A 21881-nucleotide genomic window follows, 5' to 3' on the forward strand; every position below is an offset into this window, starting at 1 on the left:
GAGAATTCCAGGTTCATCCAGCTTTTCTTTTTTACTGTCTCTCTCTCAAAAACAAAACAAAACTCTTATCTTTCAGTCTTACCTTCCTCTCTACAACTTTCTTTCCTTTGAGGTTGGTAGGACTTGCATGTTTGGGATGACAGTGGAGACCAGTTATTCACAATTTTGTTTAGCCTGGACACTATGTTCACAACAACCCTTTTCATTGGATTTAACACCATAGCAACTCAGGACACCTCATGCAAAAACATTTAAGAAGCCAACCAAACATTTGTAAGCCTCTAACAAAACTTGGGGTCAGATTATTTAAGAGTTTTGGATTGAGGTTCCAGTCAATTACCATTTTAGCTAAACTCTCCCTGATCACTCTCCCTTTTCAGGCCCATGGCCTCCTGAGAATGCTGGAGGAGGGTCAGTCCTATGATTTTCTCTAATACTAGGTCTACGAGCAGGTTTTTACTGTGTGGTGAAGGAAAAACACCACATTCTTGCAGAGAGAGTTCCACAAAATCACCAATATTCTTTATGACTGAGTTCCTTTTTATACATGGACCAGTAAGACGTCTGAATCTCAAATGTGAAGCAAAAATCCATGCTAAATGCCTAGGAAGTCTGGGATAGATGGACTGGGAATTGTAAAAGTGTTTTCTAAATATATGAAAGTATGAACTGTTCACCAGCTTCAATTTACAGACTGCTGTTCTATATCTCAGGTTGGCAGAAAGGCTGAGATTTAAACGTAAATATGCACGTGTGTGAGTGTGGCAGGGGAGGGGCACATCGGGTGTTCAAAGGGAGGACAGACGGAAGGGGAAAGGGAGAGGGGGGAGGAGCAGGGGAAGGTTTGGGGGAAGATTACCAGGATGTCTAAGTAGGTGAGTGTGGCCTGGTAAAAAAAATCTGTGTGGTCTAGTGCATACTTCTGTACTTATTCACAAGGTTGCTTATAATCCAAGACTATTTGCCCAGGTGGTAGAGTCTGCAGCAGTTGCTTTCTTATCTATTTACATAGAGGCAGCTGACTCTCCCTGTGGGAATGGCAGCCGGCTTTTTGTGGGCTGGCATCCTGAGGTAAGGCCCCGAGCCAATCCCCTCCACCATCACGCTGACAGGAGCCAGGAAGGTGAGAGCCAGGCTGCAGCTTCCCCCGCTCCCCTCCCCAGAGGCGACTGTGAGGAGAGTGGCCCTGGCTGTTCATGGAGTAGTCCTCCTGCTTTTCTCTCTGTCAAGCAAAGTTGAGGCAGGAGCAAGAATGAACTAGAAGAACCAGGGAAAGGTTTATTGGGCTGGTCCCTTATTCAGTGAAAATCCTCGCCTTTAGCCAGAAGCCACTCAAACTCCAACTGACTGTGGATCCTTTCCTATTGACTTAAGCTGGGCTTTGGCTTCTATCAGGCTCCAGCAAGGCCATAAATAATACCTTATAACACAAGTCCAACACATCTATTGGATTCCCTTAGTGTCTTACTGCTATGCAACTTTTTATTCTTAAGGTTTCCGTGTTTCACAGTGTGACAAACTTTTATTGTGTTACAGATAGACACAAATAAGAAAAAGAAAAGGGATACTAGAACAATAAAGAAGGAAGGATATAAGTAATGAAAACATCATTACCTGGTCCGAGCCTCATAATCTTGGGAAGCAGGCCTTTATACAAAGCTAAAATGCTAGAACCAGGAGAGAAAGAGCACAAACATTCTTATTCTGAACATGCAATGGATTTGCACCTCAACTTTATTGAGATATTGACCCAGCATTTACCCAAACAAGTCATTTGAAAAAAAATTTTCAAATCTCCAAACAGATAGTATCTGGCCAAGTATTCCCTGCAGCAAATTGGATGAGAGAAAGAGTTAATTCTTTATTACTCAAGGTATGCTGATCTTGTCCCATCAGAAATAGGATTTTTATCAGCGAGATAGTTTTTGTGTTCAAGACAGGCCTCACTTTTAAGACAGCTGTGTATATGGACAAAATGACTCTTGTAATTGAGTTTAAAAGACTTAGTCTTCACAAAAAGAAATATGATGCAGTTTAGATCAAAATCGTAAAACATTATTTGCCTACTTGAGAATGAGACCTGGTGAGGAGGGGCGGAGAGACAAAAACAAGACTTAAAAAAAAAGACCAGCAGAAAAAGGCACATACTTTAAAAGAAAACTACTTTCACAAAACTCTCATGTTTAACTCTCCCAGGAGAATATAATTAGGTGACATTTTGATTAGGAGAGTGAGAGGACACTCATTCTCCTGCCCATGTGGGAACAAGGCATATTATATGCAATAGCGTCTTATGCAAACTGTCAAGCGGAAAGTTCACCTTGGCATTCTAGGACAAACACACTGCATACTGAATGATCGTGGCTCATGTTTCTTGGTGTAAGGAGGTTTTTGCCAACATCTCATTACTGTGTTATCTCACAAAGTTCCTCATCTATTCCCGAAAGCTTCTCAGACACAGACCCAATGCAGGAGGGCTTAATGGCCCTAGTCAAAATGGAAGTACAATACAGTTTTAGCAATGCTTTAGTTTTGCTCATTTATTAAAATAAGAATGTGTTACCCTTCTTCCTGATAGACCGTGGCCATTGTTTTAAAACAGGTTTTGTACTTGATCTCTCCAGGAACTGGCTGAGGCCCTTGAATCCTACTTTTGGCAACATCAAAAGGGATGTTAATGACTGAGGCTATTGTGCCTGAGAGAAGACCAATCCCAAATTTTCTCAAAAACTCCAAGGTTGGATCCTAAAAGAAAAGAAGAATAAAATAACAGAAAGCGAAGCGGAAGCCCCTAAATCGGTTAAACACGATAAAGCAATATATATTTAAGCAGACATTGCGCTGCCTGGCACCCTCCTGTTATTCCAGCGGAACACATTAGGATTTCCTAGGCTGGAACTTGTTTTCTTGACAATCCCATTGGCTATGTTTTTACACATGGTCTAAATTGCTGAAGTACACATTTCCTCACACAGGATTTATAAACACAGTTCATAAAGAAAGACTGGTATGGCATATGGGGATGATTTGTATAATTGGGCTTCACAATGTACTTAGTATTACTGTATCAAAACAGGAGAAATCCAAGCACACTATTAGCTAATTGGCCAGAATATTTTACAAATGACAGCAACTTCCACCATGAAGCCTACTAAAACGCTCATTTGTGTGTGGACCCCCAAATGTTAAATTAAATCAAGGCTACTCTCGGTCTGCTGCTATTCCCCTCCAGGTTTTTTGCATTTATTTTCACGTGTAGCTGATCCACTGTACTGAGAAGTGCTAGCTTCCTGTTATTAACAAACCAACTTGGGGAGGCTGCAAAACAGCCTGTGACATTCTGTGCGTTAGAAACAGTAGTAAGTCACTGGACTAATTGGCTGAAGAATTTATAGCCCATTGTTCCTCAATCATATTCTTCCTTCATGGCAAAGGAAGAAAAGGAGAGAAAGAGAGGGAGAAATATTTCTTCTTTCCATTTGAATTTAGGTCCTTCACTTTGGTCTGATTTGATTTTCCACCCCTGCCTGCTCTGCTTTCTGACATCAAAGTATTTAATTAGGTCTGATGTTGAAGTTGCTTTCCTTCAGCCTATTTTTGTGCCCAGCGAGCTCACATTATACTGTGTTATAATGAATTTGCCGGGAAGTTCTCATTTCGCTTTCAGCCTCAGTCCTTACCCTAAAGAAAGGCCATCTCACACACCGTAAGTTGCTGACAGAGACCTCCCCCATCCTCCCCCTGTCCTCTCTTTTGGTTAGTACTTCAGAAAGTTTTTCAGAGAGGAACAACACCAGGAGAACTTAAGGGGGGAACCATTCTCTGCTTAATTAAAAAAAAAAATCAGGTCTGAGAATTGCATGCTTCTAGCTTTGATGGAAGAAAAAAAATTCTGGAAACTCTGAAATTTTCAATGAAACCAAGAGCCAGATACCATCACAGAAACTCCTACGTGTTTAAATATAAAAAGCGAGGGGTTCGATAATAATTCTTGGATCTGGGCCATACAGGTGCCGAGTAGGTTTAAAGGGATTTAAAAACCAACAGGGTGTTTCAACAGGAAAAACAATGCCGTGATTGCAGCATGAGTGAGGTGTGTTTAAATAATTCCCCCTCCCCCATTTTCTTCTCTTTTACAAGGAGAGAAAAATGCCTTTATGTTACCCTCCTCCATGCTGGCACGGGAGCAAAACTGGAGCTCAGGAGGGTGGTGGATTCAGGGCCAGTTCTGGGTGTCTGACCATGCACTGGCCCCTGCATCCCGTGGAGCCCAGTGGACAGAAGGGACATGTTTGACACCTACCCTTGTTACCCTACTCTTGTACTGTATGGTTTCTCTGAAAAATAAAAACAACAATAATAAAAGTGCTATCAATACTGTATGAGCCTGGCATAAAATGGATAGTATTTTTATGTAGCCTGTTTTCTAAAGTCTCAAAACACCTGTAATGAGGCCCTCATGGTGCTCCTGTGACATGGCCAAGGACAGGTGAAAGTGATGACTTGTATGCACACAGACCTTTTGGGACATTCAGGGGATCCTGTCAAGCACACAGCTTTCCCCGCTCCTGATGTGTTTGCTGAGGATTGGAGTTGAGGAGGGAGGGGTGGCTGAGACACTCAATGAGGGTCATTGTGTTTGAGACAGTGCTGGGGACCAAATGCTAAGGTCTTCAAGCCATCACAGTGTTCACTAGCACAAACTTAATTGAATCCACGGTTTCTACACATTTCCCAGCTCAGCAGTAAGGTCCCACTGCCACTACCAGTCTGCCAAGTCTCTTCAGTTGTGTCCGACTCTGTGTGACCCCAGAGACGGCAGCCCACCAGGCTCCCCCATCCCTGGGATTCTCCAGGCAAGAACACTGGAGTGGGTTGCCATTTCCTTCTCCAATGCATGAAAGTGAAAAGAGAAAGTGAAGCCACTCAGTGGTGTCCGACTCTTAGCGACCCCATGGACTGCAGCCTACCAGGCTCCTCTGTCCATGGGATTTTCCAGGCAAGAGTACTGGAGTGGAGTGCCATTGCCTTCTCCGGTAAGGTCCCACACTAGTTCCCAAATCCAGCTGTGCATCAGAGTCACCTGGGAGCTTTACCAAATATGGATGCACAGCCCCACCTCACACCCACCTTAGAGTCCCAGATCAGAATCACCTGGGAAAGTGCCTGAACGTTGATTTAAAAGAACTTTAGGACTTCTCACCTGGCCAGACAGAGGGCCCATGTCTGAGAACCATTGATTTTGATTGCTATTCCACACAGGCAAAGCAGATGGCCAATTGCTACCCCTCTAGGCATTCTAGGAAGGAGAGAAGTCTTTGCAGATAGCCAGGAGGTGCCCCTCACCAAAGACCTCTGGGCCTCTCAGCCTCTTCTTCTGAGCCTATGGTCTGCAAGAGGCAGCAACCCAGCTGGGAATCAGGTACGCCAAGGAGAGCCCGGCCAGCTCCCCTCTGCTTTATTTGCTGCATGTCGTAGCCAGCCTTGGATGAATGCAGCCCCTCAAATGTCCCTCTCCTTCATCCCCTCTGGCTACTCTCACTTCTCTGGCTTTAGCTCATGCCTGTGACTTTCTAGGTCTTGCTTTCTTCTTGCCTCTGTCACCTGTTCTTTGCAGTGGCACAGGGTTCTCTTTGAAAAAACAGATTTGCCTCCCTACTCAAAGGCCCTCAACCCTTCCCCACTCCACGGAGAGTAAGGTCAAAGCTCCTTGTTGGCCTTTGCTTTCTTTCCCATGATATGCTTCCAATTTAACCTTTCGAGCCTCAAATTCTACACCCGTATGCACAACCCATACTATAGTCAGACTGGTTAAATCATAATCATGCAAATTTTCTACCAAATACTTTTCTAACTCCACATCTTTTTTCAAACAATTCACACAACCTAGAACACCATTCACCATCATCTTTGTGGACAGCAGCCCCACTCTTTACAGTCCAGCTTAAATCCCAGCTTGCCCAGGAGACCTCTGTGGATGACCACTGAAGCTGATTTCTGCCTCTCCCGTGCTCCTGAAGCACTGTCGCGATCATTGTTCTACGCTTCTCTTTGTCTGGTTTTTGTTTGTAGCCATCTCCCCTGTTGGACTGCGAGCTGACACCGCATAGGAGCATATATTACTCCTCTTTGTGTCACCTACTGCACGGTGTGCACAGCAAGTGCTAAATGTCTGCTGATTAGCTTATCACTGCACTTTTTTTTTTTTTTTTTGGTAGAAACAGTGAGGATCAGGCTTTACTCTTAATTACTATTTCTCAAAGCTCAGTATCTTCTACCCTGGAAATGAGCCCCTATTAGGACTTCATGTTTCTGTCTTTCTGCCACAAAGCATTAACATGGGGACATGACAAGGCATTGGACGTTTGCAAAGTGGAGTATTTCCAGGCAAATGAATTGAGACTCTCAGGTCATGGAGCCAGGCCTGGGCTTGCCAGACCCCATTACTCAGTGACTCACAGAGAGAACCATGATATGGCAACCTGTGACCAGATTTTAGAAAAAGAATGCAATGAGCATAGAGTAAAGTCTTGAAATATTACTCTTTGGGCTCTTCTTTCTTATACTTCCTGATCTTTCCCCTACTGAGGAGAGGCATCCACTTGCCTCAAGAATGAGGATTGTTGTAGCAGGACTATAAAGAGAGGGCAAAAGGTAATATTTAGTGGTTTTCGTTTTCAAATTAGGCTCTTCAGTGTGCTATATCAATTAATCACTCTTTGAGGTAAGGACTATTATTTTTACTTTTATTTTACAAATGAGTGAACTGAAAGGTATAGAAGAAGTATAAGAAGAACTTGAGTGCAAATCCAAGTATAAGAAGAAAATTTTTGTTACATCCAAGTGAACCCAAGACTTTTCCTTAAGGGGATAGTTTTTCTACTGATACTCTTATGGGTTGGTAGGTGGGCTGTATGGGGAGGTACCTGAGAACCTCCTGAAATTACAAGCAATGCTTCTGTGTATGTGTATTTGGGTTTTTCTGGAGAAAGTATCAGTAGATTTTATCAGGCTCACAAAAGTTAAAAACAACTTCATCAAATCATTTTTCCTACCAATAAATTTATAAAGTAAGGAAAGGACAATGCAGTGTTGAAAACAGGAAGCCCTCATTTTCATGGGAGTTATCGGGCAATTCACTGTAGTGAAAATATTTCTGCAAATATTCCCACTCTGGAGTTGGGTTACTCATACTATCAGTGAACTCAATGGTTCTCAAAGTGTAGTCCTTGAACCATCACCATCAGTATCATGTGGGAACTTACTAGAAATGAAAATTTGGGCTTTATCAGGACTACAGTACCCAAAACTCTAGGGACGGAGCACAATCTATTTAAACAAGTCTTCCAAATTATTCTGATGAATGCATGGTATTCTCCAGGCCAGAATATTGGAGTGGGTAGCCGTTTCCTTCTCTAGGGGATCTTCCCAACCCAGGGATGGAACCCAGGTCTCCCTCATTGCAGGTGAATTCTTCTGCAAGAATTCACCTGCAATGAGGGAGATGAATTCTTTACCAGCTGAGCCACTAGGGAAGCCCAAGAATACTGGAATGGGTAGCCTATACCTTCTCCAGGGGATCTTCCCGACCCAGGAATCGAACTGCGGTCTCCTGCATTGCAGGCAGATTCTTTACCAGCCGAGCTACCAGGGAAGCTTGGCTAGATAAGTGATGCTCTAAAGGGATCTAGATGTACTGTGGAGCATTTTAAAGCCTTCTTTGGTGGAAACAGGTCTTTGTTTCTTTAAGGCTGCATAAATGAATGCAACACTGTTAACTCTGTCCACCTTTTTCCGACCCCAGCTCCATCCAAAGAAGAATGCACATCTGTGAGGTTGTTCGGTCTGAGTGAAACCTATGACGTAGTTTGAATGGGTCATTCTGTACTGGCAATAAGTAAATCATTCTTGTCAATAACCACAACAGGAAATAACAATAAAATGGTAAAAATAAACAGAAGTAATAAAATAATATACCTTATGATATTTGTGCTATTTTTCATAACTTTCAGTAAGAGAATTAATGGTACTGTTAATAATAGTTACTTATTTCTAGACAATTTTATATGCAAAAAAACATGTATATAGCATATATAAGAACCCTATGAATTAGGTACATAACCCCCTTTTATAGATAAGGACATGAAACTTAGAGAATTAGGCCAGTTGATCAAGACCACATTGCTTATAAGAGATCGAGGTTGGATTTACACTCAAATTCTTCAGACTTCCAACCGCTACACTTTATTTCAATTCATTCACTATGTTATACTGCCTCTCATTCACCATTCATTTGTTGTATATTCATCCAACCTACATTTATTGTACGTTACAAGTTGCTGTGCATTAGCTGAATGCCCAGCCTTCTGGCTTGATTATCATATTACTTGGGATGTCATTCTGCCTCATTTATTTTATTAAAAATTGGAAAAAGCTGCTGATGATAATGATAACACACAATCTGCTACGCACTATGTTAAGCACTTTCTGTATATTTAAGCCTCACAACATTGCTGAGTAGATGAGGCATCTGAAGCTTACAGAAACTATCTATCTTACTAATGAGTATAAAGTTAAATTAACCAAAAAAGAGCCATGATTCTATTATTTGGAAGTGAAGAAGTCAAAATACTGAGAGGCTCTGAGATTGCCAGATATCAACCAGCAGAATTAGAGACATACCCTTGCCTCTCAGGACTGTACTCCACTTTAACAGTCAAGGAGATCACCTCTCAGTCCAAGAGAGACTTAAGTGGTAGAAAATAAAATCACAAGACTGGAAGTGAATTCAGAAGGTCCCCTAACCTAAAGAGTGACATCAGCAAGGTGGCAGAGCAGGAAGACTTGAATTCTCCTTTCTCACACAAACCCAACAATTCATGGACAGATTCTCTGCGTGAGAAATCAAGAAATTAGCTGGAAATTCCTGTACCCTGGGTCCACATGAACGGAGTTATAGAATTCAGTAGGGAGATTCAGCACACCCTCCCACCAGAGTCCCTGCCCCTAGTGTATTGCCATATAATCAGGAAGACTCCCTAACTTCCTGCTTCTCCTAGGGGAGGGAAGGAATTAATCTGCATGTTCACCTTCTCTGGGGCTGAATGAGAAGAACTGGTATAAAGAACTGGTATATTCTTGCCTATCTTGGAGTTCTGATGGCTCCAGTAGAGTCTAGCCACCGTGGGGCAAACTGAGATGAAGGGTTGGACTGCTAGAGGCCATATCTCTCCTCTTGCTCAGTACAGAGTAAGAAGACAAAAATGACAGCTGCCTGCTTCTCCCTGAGGAGGGAAAGAGTTAGTACAGGTCCCCAGAATCTCTAGCCAGTCTCAATTGTGGGGGTCTTCTCCTGCATGAGGCTAGTCTATGAAGACTGCCTTGTCTTTGTTGGTGTCTGCACAGACACCAACAAAGAGAGTTAAGGAAAATGAACAATCGGGCAAAGATGTTCCAAATTAAGAAACATGATATAGCTCCAGAAACCGACTATAAGGAAAGAGAATTACATGATTTACCTGACACAGAATTCAAAAAACTGTCATAAAGATGCTCACTGAGGTCAAAGGAACATGTGTGAATAAAGTGAGAATTTCAATGAAGAGATAGAAAATATAAAAAATTACCAGACAGAAATCATGGAGTTGAAAAATGCAATAATTGAATCAAAAATTCACTAGAAGAACTCGGTAGTAGACTAGATCAAACAGAAGGAATCAGCAAACACGAAGACAGAGACTATTGGAAGTAATTCAGTCAGAGGAGCAAAATGAAAAACGAAGGAAAAAGAGTAAAACTAGTCTAAGAGACTGTGGGAGACTATTGTACAAAGCCCAAAATAGAAAATTAGAAAATACCTCAAGCCAAATGTAAAAGAAAACACAACATACCCTAACTTATGAGATTCAGCAAAGGAGTACTAAGAGGGAGGTTCACAGTGATAAACACCTATATTTTTTAAAAAAGGAAGATCTCAAACAATCTAATTTTATAGCTCAAGGAACTAAAAGGAACACTAAGTCCAAAGTTAGCGGGAGGAAGGAAATATTAAGATTAGAGTGGAAAGAAAATAAACATTAGAAAAACAATAGAAAAATAAATGAAATTGAGTTGGGTTTTTTAAAAGATAAAACTGACAAACCCTTAGCAAAACTAATTAAGAAAAAAAGAGAGAAGACTCAAAATCAGAAATGAAAGAAGAGAAATTATAACTGACATTATAACAGATGCCACAGAACTGGAAACGATCATAAGAGGCTATTGTGAACAATTATATATGAACACACTGGATAATCTAGAAGAAATGGACAAATTCCTAGAAATAAACAACCTATCAAGACTAAATCACAAAGAAGTAGAAAGTCTGAATAGACCTGTAACTAGTATGGAAATTACATTAACAATCAAAAATCTCCCAACAAAGGAATGCTCAGGACTAGATAGTTTCACTGGTGAATTCTACTAAACATTAATTCTTCTATTAGTGCCAATGCTTCTTAAATTCTTACAGAAAATTGAAGAGGAAGGAACACATCCACCTCATTTTATGAAGCCAGCATTATCTTGATATCAAAGCTGAAGACACCACAAGACAAGAAAACTATAGGACATGATCCCCGATGAATATGATGTAAAATTTCTCAAAAAACACTAGCAAATCAAGTCCAACAGCACTTTAAAAGGATCATACATTATGACAAAGTGGGATTTATCCCTGGGACAAAAGGATGGTTCAACATATGAGAATCAATTAATATGATAAAGCACATTAAGAGAATAAAGGATTTTAAAAAATCACATGATTCTCTCAATACATGTAGAAAGTGCACTTGATAAAATTCAGCAAGTTTTCATGATAAACTCTCAAGAAAATAGAAACAGAAAGAAAGTACCTCAATGTAATAAAGTCCCAACATAAGTAAAGCCCACAGCTATTATCATATTCACTGGTAAAAAACTGAAAGCCTTTTCTCTAAGATCTAAGTAACAACACAAAGATGCCTGCTCTTATCATAGTAACATAGTAATGGAAGTCCTAATCAGAGCAATTATGCAAGAAAAAATAATAAAAGGCATCAAAGTCAGGAGAAATAAAATTGTTGCTGTTACATATGACATGGTCTTATATGTAGAAAGGCTTCCCTGGTGGCTCAAACAGTAAAGAATCTGCCTACTATGTGGGAGACCCAGGTTCTATCCCTGGGTTGGGAAGATCCCCTTGAGAAGGGAATGGCTACCTACTCCAATGTTCTTACCTGGGGAATTTCATGGACAGAGGAGCCTGGCAGGCTACAGTCCATGGGGTGTCAAAGAATTGGACATGACTGAGTGACTAACATTTTCACTATATGTAGAAAAACCTAAACACTCTATAACAAACATTTAGAACTAATAAATTAGTAAAGCAGCAGGATACAAATCATCATATAAAATCATCATATAAAAATCACCCATGTTTCTACTAACAGTGAACTATCTGAAAAGAAAATTAGAAAAGTAATCCCATTTACAATAGCACCAACAATAATAAAATACTTAGCAATAAACTTTGGAGAAGGCAATGGCACCCTACTCCAGCACTCTCGCCTGGAAAATCCCATGGACGGAGGAGCCTGGTGGGCTGCAGTCCATGGGGTCGCTAAGAGTCGGAAACGACTGAGTGACTTCCCTTTCACTTTTCACTTTCCTGCATTGGAGAAGGAAATAGCAACCCACTCCAATGTTCTTGCCTGGAGAATCTCAGGGACGGGGGAGCCTGGTGGGCTGCTGTCTATGGGGTCACACAAAGTCGGACACAATGAAGCGACTTAGCAGCAATAAACTTACCTAAGAAGGTGAAAGACCTGTATACTGAAAACTACAAAACACTGGTGAAGAATTTTAAAAGACAAACACAAAGATAGTTCATGTTCAGGTATTGGAAGATTTAGTGTTGTTAAAATTTCCATACTACCCTAAAATGATCTTCAGATTCAATGCAATTCCTGTTCAGTTCAATTCAGTTCACTTGCTCAGTCATGTGCAACTCTGCGACCCCATGGACTGCAGCATTCCAGGTCTCCCTGTCTATCACCAACTCCTGGAGTTTGCTCAAACTCATGTCCATAGAGTCGGTGATGCCATCAAACCCTCTCATCCTCTGTTGTCCCCTTCTCCTCCTGCCTTCAATCTTTCCCAGCACCAGGGTCTTCTCAAGTGAGTCAGTTCTTCGCATCAGGTGGCCAAAGTATTGGGAGTTTCAGCTTCAGCATCAGTCCTTCCAATGAACACCCAGGACTGATCTCCTTTAGGATTAACTGTTTTGATCTCCTTGCTGTCCAGGGGACTCTCAAGAGTCTTCTGCAACACCACAGTTCAAAAGCATCAATTCTTCGGTGCTCAGCTTTCTTTATAGTCCAACTCTCACATCCATACATGACTACTGGAAAAACCATAGCTTTGACTAGATGGACACTTGTTGGCAAAGTAATGTCTCGGCTTTTTAATATGCTGTCTAGGTTGGTCATAACTTCTCTTCCAAAGAGCAAATGTCTTTTAATTTCATGGCTGCAGTCACCATCTTCAGTGATTTTGGGGCCCCCAAAATTGAAGTCTGTCACTGTTTCCACTGTTTCCCCATCTATTTGCCATGAAGTGATGGGACAAGATGCCATGATCTTAGTTTTCTGAATGTTGAGTTTTAAGCCAACTTTTCTACTCTCCTCTTTCACTTTCATCAAGAGGCTCTTTAGTTCTTCACTTTCTGCCGTAAGTGTGGTGTCATCTGCATATCTGAGGTTATTGATATTTCTCCTTGTAAATATTTCAATAGCATTTTTCATAGAAATTAAAAAAATACAACTCATATGGAATCACAAAAGACCAAAAGTAGCCAAATCAACCTTGAGAAAGATGAATAAAAGAGGAACACATTTCCTAATTTCAAAATATATTGCAAAGCTACATTAATTAAGATAGCATGGTACTGACACAAAGACAGACATAGAGACCAATGGAACAGAATAGTAAGCCCAGAAACAAATCCAAGCATGTAGTAAGTGTAAGTGCAAATGTTAATCACTCAGTTGTGTCAACTCTTTGTGACCCTGCCAGGGTCACAAAGTCCATGGAATTCTCTAGGCAAGAACACTGGAGTGGGTAGCTATTCCTTTCTCCAGGGGATCTTACCAACCCAGGGATGGAACCTGGGTCTCCTGGACTGCAGGCAGATTCTTTACTGTCTGAGCCACCAGGGAAGCCCAAGCATATATGGTCAATTAATCTTCAACAAAGGTGCCATTGGCCTTAGCAATGATTTCATCAATATGACACCAAAAGCACACAGACATGTGGGACTATGTCAAAAAACTTCTGAACAGCTAAGGAAACAAAAGAGTAAAATAAAAACTTATGGAGTGGGAGAAAATATTTGCAAGCCATACATATGATGAGATGTTACTATTAAAATATATAAGGATCTCCTATAATTCAATACCAAGAAAACTAATAACCGGATTTAAAGATGGGTGAAGGACTTGAATAGACATTTTCCAAAGGAGACTTACAAATGGCTGGCAAGCATATGAAGAAACGCTCAACGTCATTAATAGTCTGGGAGATGTAGATAATCTGGGAAATGTAAATCAAAAATACAGTGAAATCTCATTTCACATGTGTGACGATGGCTACTATAAAAAAACACAAAAGACATGTGTTGGTGAGAACACCAACCCTACCAACCTCTCCAATGTGGAAACACTGGAACACTTGTACATTGTTGACAGAAATGCAAAATGATGTAAGCTTTATAGAAATCAGTATAGAAGTTTCTCAAAAATTAAAAATAGAAGTATTATATAATCCAGCAACCCCACTTCTTAGTATTTCTCCAAACAAAATGAAATAAAAATCTCAGAGTAATATTAGTACTCCTATATTCATCATTGGAGCTTCCTGGGGGCTCAGTGGTAAAGAATTCACCTGCAATGCAGGAGATGTGGGCTTGATCCTGAATCAGGAAGATCCCCTGGAGAAGGAAATGGCAACCCATTCCAATCTTCTTGCCTGGGAAATCCCACGGACGGAGAAGCCTGGCAGGCTACAGTCCATGGGGTTGCAAAAGAATCAGATATGGCTTGTGACTAAACAACAACAACAAATTCATCATAGCAGTATTCACAACAGCCAAGATACGTATACAACCAAAATGCACACTGGCAGATAAATGGATTAAAAATGTGGTATATATATACTGCTGCTGCTAAGTCGCTTCAGTCGTGTCTGACTCTGTGCGACCCCACAGACGGCAGGCCATCAGGCTCCCCCGTCCCTGAGATTCTCTAGGCAAGAACACTGGAGTGGGTTGCCATTTCCTTCTCCAATGCATGAAAGTGGAAAGTGAAAGTGAAGTCACTCAGTAGTGTCCGACTCTTAGCGACCCCATGGACTGCAGCCCACCAGGCTCCTCTGTCCATGGGATTTTCCAGGCGAGAGTACTGGAGTGGGGTGCCATTGCCTTTTCCAGTGGAATACTATTCATCTTTACAAAGAAGGAAATTCTGCAATATATAACAATATGGATGAACCTTGAGGGTACCATGTAAAGTGAAATAAGCCAGTCACAGACAAATATTGCATGATTCCACTTATATGAGATACCTAAAATTGTCAAATTCATAGAATTGAAGAATGGAACAATGGTTGCCGGGGTGGGGGAGGGGGAAATGAGTTACAAATCAACCGGCATAAAGTTTCAGCTAAGCAAGATGAGTGAGTAAGCTCTAGAGATCTGCTGTACAACGCTACCTACAGACAACAATAATAAATTAAGCATTTAAAATTTGTTGTATGTAGATATCATGTTAGATGTTTTTACCATAATAAAGTAAATTAAAAAAAATTATGGTAAAAAAGGTCACCTAGCCTAAGTAAAATATTTTTGATAGATCACATATTAATTATGTAAATGGATATTAATGTTGATAAAAAATCTATTCTGTTACTAAACATTTTCAACTAACTTCCATAATTTGTTCCAACTCTCATCAATCAGTAAACTTCCTTTGTTCCTAACCCACATTCCTCATGCATATGCCTAAGTTATTTTACTCCAGTTTTTTGCTCCCTTGCAAGGGCAATCAACTGTCACCATTCTCAGTGTAATTCATCATGACTTAAAAGCCATTACTGCAATAACCTTTTATTCCACATGGTTAAAAATTATACTTCCTCTCAAATATTTGAGCAGTAGTAGTATTTCCCTATCTATAGATGAGTTTTATTTTTTTCCTCTAAATATTTTCTAATTTTCTCATAAAATATGGGACTTTAAACTGGAGCTGAGTAGCCTCACATGTTAGTGGCTATCATACGCATTGACTTCATTTTGTGATAGCAATGCAAAGTCCAACATTCATAATTTTCAAACATTATTTAATTCCCCTGCAAACATTTTAAGGATAATATTAACATTTCATTTAACAAATAAGAAAACTGAGATACAGAGACAGGTATAATTTGTCAAAGAGACATGGCTAACTAGTAAGTATCAGAATTGGGAATTATATTCAAGTCTCTTATTAGAACTCTCTGGCTGTTTTCTTCACATTGCAATCTTGGATTAAATGCAGAGTTAAAGAAATATGTTTACCAGCCTCTGTTTGGGAAGATTAATGAATTTTCCTAACAGGACATACTGTTTATAGACTCCACAGCTTGACAAGAGACACTGATTTAGTTGTTTAGTTGTTGCTCATATCCGATTCTTTACAACCCCTGGAATGCAGCACATCAGGCTCCTCTGTGCTCCACTGTCTCCTAGAGTTTGCTCAAATTCATGTCCATTGAGTCAACAATGCTATCTAACCTTCTCATCCTCTGCCATCCCCTTCTCTTTTTGCCTTCAGTCTTTCCCAGCATCAGGGTCTTTGCCAACGAGTTGCCTCTTTGCATGAGGTGGCCAAAGTATTGGAGCTTCAACATCAGTCCTTCCAATGAACACTCAGGCCTGATCTCCTTTAGGATGGACTGGTTGGATCTCCTTGGAGTCCAAGGGATTCTTAAGAGTCTTCTTCAACACCACAGTTCAAAAGCATTAATTCTTTGGCACTCAGCCTTCTTTATGGTCCAACTCTCACATCCATACATGACTACTGGAAAAACCATAGCTTTGACCATACAGACCTTTGTTGGCAAAATGATGTCTCTGCTTTTTAATACACTGTCTAGGTTTGTGATAACTTTCCTTTCAAGGAGCAGTGTCTTTTAGTTTCATGGCTGCAGTCACCATCTGCAGTGATCTTGGAGCCCAAGAAATAAAATTTGTCACTGCTTCCACTTTTTCCCCTTCTATTTGCCATGAAGTGATGGGACCAGATGCCATGATCTTAGTTTTTGAATGTTGAGTTTCAAGCCAGCTTTTCCACTCTCCTCTTTCACTCTCATCAAGAGGCACTAATTAAGCGATCCCTAAACATTGGTGGCAGTAATGTTCCACAACCAAGTGGGAACATAAGACTCAAAATATTTAACAATCAACACACTACCTATTTGTAACTAATTTAACCATCTAATCCAAACATACAGTAGTAAAGACTGTACCAATAATTTAAAGCAATGGCACTTAAGGAGTTAATATTCAGAGAGGCAAAGTATCTTGATCAAGAGAAGCATGTGCCTCCTTTTTTAACCTTCCCTGGCAGGGACTCTGATGCCTTGGTTAGTGACTGGCCAACTGGCTGCTCGCTTGATAAACAGAGAACCTTCACCCATCTCACAGGCCTTTATGATTAGGGTCTGGCATCTTCAAGAAGACATTCCACACAGAGGTATGCCAGATGGAGGGGGTTAAGGAAGATGGGAAAAGCAGGATTTGTTAGCTAGTGAGAACTAGGGGTGGTGAGGGAGACTGGCCAGAAAGCCTGCTGCTTCCTACAAGGCAAGGCTGAGCAAATTGCAGTGATGGGCTTCGCATTTAAGGGAGTTCAGCATGAATATATACATTCAAGTCCACTCTTAGAATCCTCCTACCTCATGTCAACCCAAATCACATTGCTGCAATTCACTTACCCTTTAATTCCTCTTGGTACCACACCAAATCTGAATTCCTCTCTGATTTTAGTTTTGAGTCATTTTTACAGAGTTCCTAATGACCCAGCTTAAAGTCACTATACCCTGCTTCCTCAGACAACCTTAGAATGAGCACCCTGACAGGACCATTCTCTGTTCAGGACTGGCCTTGGATGATCCTAGAGTGGCTTTCATGTTTCTTGTCAAAAATTGCTAAACTGGGTTTGCCATTTGAAGAACTAAAATTACTGTTTAGAAGTGACTAAAAGAGAATGCTATAAAATGCTTTGGATAAGAAAATTAAAGACAATATGCTAGTCCTACAAGGAGTCGCATGATTTTCGGGGTATCATAAAGTATTTCTTTGAAGAACTCTTTTATTCACCTCCCTCCTTCCGCAGTGGGTAAGGAAACTTTTTGATGATGTGAATGTTATGATCATAACAAGAGCAATTCAAAAAGAATTGAACATTTTGATAAATCAATTAGTTAGTGATTAGATTACATATAAACGTGGTCAAAACCAATTTTAATAGATCAATCTCACTATTTCTATAACTTTATAGATGGTCACATTAATTTTCTGCTTAATTCCATCCCTTTCATAGTACATCATCATCAATAATTGAAGGGTGATCGTGATGGAGTCCTTCGTTTGTCAAGGCCACAAGTAAGAGGTATTACAAACATAAAGCTCATGATGTATCCTCATACGAAGAAACAGCAGAAAACCCAGTCTGGTAATAAATTTCACTCCAAAGCCCAGAGCCTCTTAAAGGAAAGGGCTGTGCCATGTCACATTCATTCAGGTATACTGGACCTGACACATCATAGGTGTCTAATAAATGCTGTATCTCTCCTCTGTAAAGACATAATACACAAAGAACCAAGGTCTCAGAAGCAAATTGCAAAGGAGGTACCTACACAAGGCACCTGCACAACCACAAGGCAAATAATAGCAGCTTAGCACTGCCTTCCCACAGCTGGCTGCAGCTGTCATGAAAATGATGTGGTATGTCGAAATAGTTGCCTCCTGGTAACTGAGCAAGAAGGCAGACTGAGTGAGAGTGAACTGCCTTTTTTTTTTTTTAAAGAAGAAATTTGCATGTTAGATATTGTTAGTTTCAGTGGATGCAAGTCAACTAAAGTCAGCTCTCAGTATGCACCTTTCATTTTCTCTAATCTTGGCTCTCTTTCGTTGTTTTGTTCATAAACTTTGACAAAAACATTTTTTCCCCGATGTTATGGTATCGGGGTGTCTTGTCCCCCAGTGAAAATACCTCTATTGGAGCTTAATTAAAAGTTACAGTTGTTTCCATTCATAGATATCAGAAGAATCTATTACAGTGTTTGTTTTTTCTTCATGTGAGATAATTTGGGGAAATGCTAGCTCCTCACTCCACAGAAGGTCATTAAAATGAGATGATTTAATTGATAAGCATTCTTTAAGGAATGTGGAATATTCCCAAGATCCTATCCTTGTAGGGCTCTGGGCTTTGGAATGAAATCAAAGTCTTGTTAACTCAACATCTGATTGTAGCCATTCAGAAAATAGCCATGAAAATTCCTTTCCCCTCCTAAGATAATTGTTTTTTAAAGGGTTGTGATTTGTAAAATAATTGTAAAATAAAGGTCTTGCACACATAGCCAGAATTATGATACATACAATGTCAAAATGGGTTTGGGTTTAAGAATAACAGTTATCACTTTATTATTTCATATATATATATACAGACACATATATACATACCTCTAATATCTATTATTTATAAGTATCTCTCTATAAATAAATAAATGTAGAGAGATAATACCTTCTGAGAGTCAATTATATCACTGAGTATTAGCATAAAAAATGCAGGACAGTATTAATATGTTTCCTTGGGAACCCAGTAGGACTTTTCTGTTTTTGTGTATTCTATTCCTTGCCTTAATAAAAACACTGACCCAAAGGAAAACCAAGGAAAACTAACAAACCAGGATCCCAAAACAAAATTCTAAATGTTGAGAAGTCAGGACAAGGACACACTGAGAAGCTTTGAGGTGGAGTTGGGCACATGATCAAGAAGATGTCTTTGAACCAAGTTTACTTCATGAGGTTCTACTTCTGGACTTCTATACATGAGACTTTCCCATACCCGTTTAGTTGCACTAACATGACATGCCCCCTCAGTTAAATCACTGAAGGGGACTCAACTCCTTACCACCATGACTCAAACATTCTGGCCAGCTATCCTCTGCAGCTTCCACTGCCTCCGTCCCCCGGTTCACCCCAAACCAGCCACCCTCCTCCTCCCCATGCCTCTTTCTGCTTCTGTGCACTCACATATTCTATTCTCTCTGGTGTCTGCTCATCTTCTTCATCTTGGCCTGACTAAGCCTCATCCTTGAGCTGCAGCCTAAACATCTCTTTTGAAGGAAAGCCTTTCCTATATTCTCACCCTACCCTGCCATGGGTCTAATTAGGATCTTTGGTTGAACATTCCCACAGGTTCATAGTTGTCTTTCATGGCACTTATCACAATTGCCACAATTCAGTTGACTTGTTTATTGTCTGTCTCCTTGACTAGAATGTAAACCCCATTAAGGCAGGAGCAGAGCTGACAGTGAGATGGTGCCCGGTCTCCAATGATAGATGTGCCATGAACACTTCTGGAATGAATGAATAGAAGGCACCCACTGAGAATCTAAAGCCACTTGCACCTCATTTCCATCCACTTGGGTGGTACCTGACGGGAAACTTTTGGGCCTGAGGTTTATTTAAGAAAGTGCCTGAACCCCTGCCCTGCTCCCCTCCCCCAGACCCTCCTCCCTCTACAACACATGCACCACCGCCACCCCCCCAACCCCGCCCCAAGGGAGTCTGTGAAAACTGCCAATGAAAGATACCACTTTTTACCACAGAATCTTGTCACATGTCCTGGAATTTTCTAGATAATATATACTTGTAGTTTTACCCCAGTGGTTACCAGAAAGGAGAGTTGTTCTTAATGAAACTTTAATGCTCTTGGCCTTCCCATTACCGGATGATTGGTAAGACTAATGATCAAGTAAGAGAGAATCAGAAAAATAAATGGTCATAAATTAAATCCTACTATGATCTAATCCTACTGAGATTCTTCTTTTCAAAATATAAACAGCTCTGTCTAAGTTCTCCTCTGGAACCCAAAGGTGCATTTGTCATTCTGCTCAGTGCACACCTTAGGGAAGGACAGAGCTCTAAATCATGAAACCAACACATTCCCACATTTCTTCTGATAAACTGAAGTGTGTCTGGCACCACCCTCAGACTTTCTACAGAATTTACAAAACAAAGAAAATGTTAAAAATCAAAAGAGAAACATTTGTGTTGCTTAAAAGGCAATCTTTTCTGAATATTACCTTATGAGAAAATAAAGTGTTTGACTTAATGCTGTCCATAGTAAAACGACCACAGGGACAGGTCTAAATGGTTTATTAAGTAAGAAAGATTGAACTTATGAAAAATTGTTCTCTCCTAGAATATTTCTAACCCACACATGTAATTTATATTATGGCAGAATTCAACACAAAAGGTCTATTGTTTTTGGCAAAACAACCTGCAAACATGCTTAATTAGGATGCAAACTAAAAGCAGTTAATACTGTTGGCAGCCATGTGCTTTAGACAGCAGTTTCTACTCTTATCATTATTTTACTTATGGAAACATAGGAAAAGCAGTAAACATGGAACTAGAAGACAAAAGTTATCAAAGCAATGTAACATTTAAGTTTTAGGATTCCCATTTGTGTGCCACCATCACAAATAAAATGCTTTGAACACCCTATCTAGGAATGAAAATGAAATAAATTGGTTTTGCAATGAAAGCTTACCTTCATTAATATTTTAAAAAGATGTCAGTGTTTAATCAATATGTATTTCTAGAAGGCTTTACTTTGAGACGTGATGGCCTCTTTCTGAGAAGGGATAATTCTTTATACTGACATTGCATTCCATTTACGGAAAGATGAAAATGAATGTCGCCATTAAATGAATTCCATGGTCACTTACTATTCAAAGCAAACATTTCTATTGTAGCCATCTATTCAATATCTTATAGGAACATCTACGTTTTCAAACTGGTAATGCCCAGCTCTTCCAGGGTTATGTCTTATAATTCTTTGTTTCTATGGATCAGAGACTAAGGAGGTGAAAAGGGAGGACCAGTTTCCAGGTCTGAATGGGGTAAAAGTGGAATCTGGTTACACTGACTGGATAGTCTACCAAGTTCACTTATTTAAATTTTAGTAACCATTTTAAAGTGACAGTTTATGTGTGACACAAGTCAAGGTAAGATGCAGATGTAGCACTACAAGGAATAGCAGAACGAGTTCTCCCTCCGGTTCTTTCCTTCCCTCTGCTGTATGCTGCTGCTGCTGCTAAGTCACTTCAGTCATGTCTGACTCTGTGCGACCCCATAGACGGCAGCCCACCAGGCTCCTCTGTCCCTGGGATTCTCCAGGCAAGAATACTGGAGTGGGTTGCCGTTACCTTCTCCGCCCCCTGCTGTATACCTTCAGATGGATTATGTCAGTAACTTTCACCTTGGTGCCTTTACTTACTGTTTCTATTTCCTCACCTGAAAATGTCAGTCATTGTGACAAGGATCAGGCAAAATCATGGAGTTTACAAAAATGATTTTAGTAGTACAGAATGGCATAGGAGGTCAGGATATCTCAGCGAAACATGAAAAAGGAATCTACCAGAGATCATCAATCTGAAGAACTAAAGTTAAAAACTTCAGGGTGGATATCTGACCTGAGTTATCTGAACTCACTGTTTCAAGTTCTTATTTTAACTCTGTAGACACAGAGTTGAAT

The 21881-nt window shown here is 40.2% G+C and overlaps 1 protein-coding gene across 2 annotated transcripts in view; it reads right to left on the reverse strand.

Annotated features, from left to right (window-relative positions):
* SLC25A21 (solute carrier family 25 member 21) overlaps window positions 1-21881 on the reverse strand; it is a 524275-nt gene that overhangs the window by 2692 nt on the left and 499702 nt on the right. For both annotated transcript variants that reach the window (XM_027521916.1, XM_027521917.1), the window contains exons 7-8: window positions 2564-2745; window positions 1615-1667 (exon numbers count right to left, since the gene is read on the reverse strand). In XM_027521916.1, the coding sequence (XP_027377717.1) occupies window positions 1615-1667; window positions 2564-2745 (235 nt within the window). The remainder of the gene's footprint in view (window positions 1-1614; window positions 1668-2563; window positions 2746-21881) is intronic.

The sequence above is a fragment of the Bos indicus x Bos taurus genome, chromosome 21, assembly GCF_003369695.1.
Source record: "Bos indicus x Bos taurus breed Angus x Brahman F1 hybrid chromosome 21, Bos_hybrid_MaternalHap_v2.0, whole genome shotgun sequence".
NCBI classification, from domain to species: domain Eukaryota; kingdom Metazoa; phylum Chordata; class Mammalia; order Artiodactyla; family Bovidae; genus Bos; species Bos indicus x Bos taurus.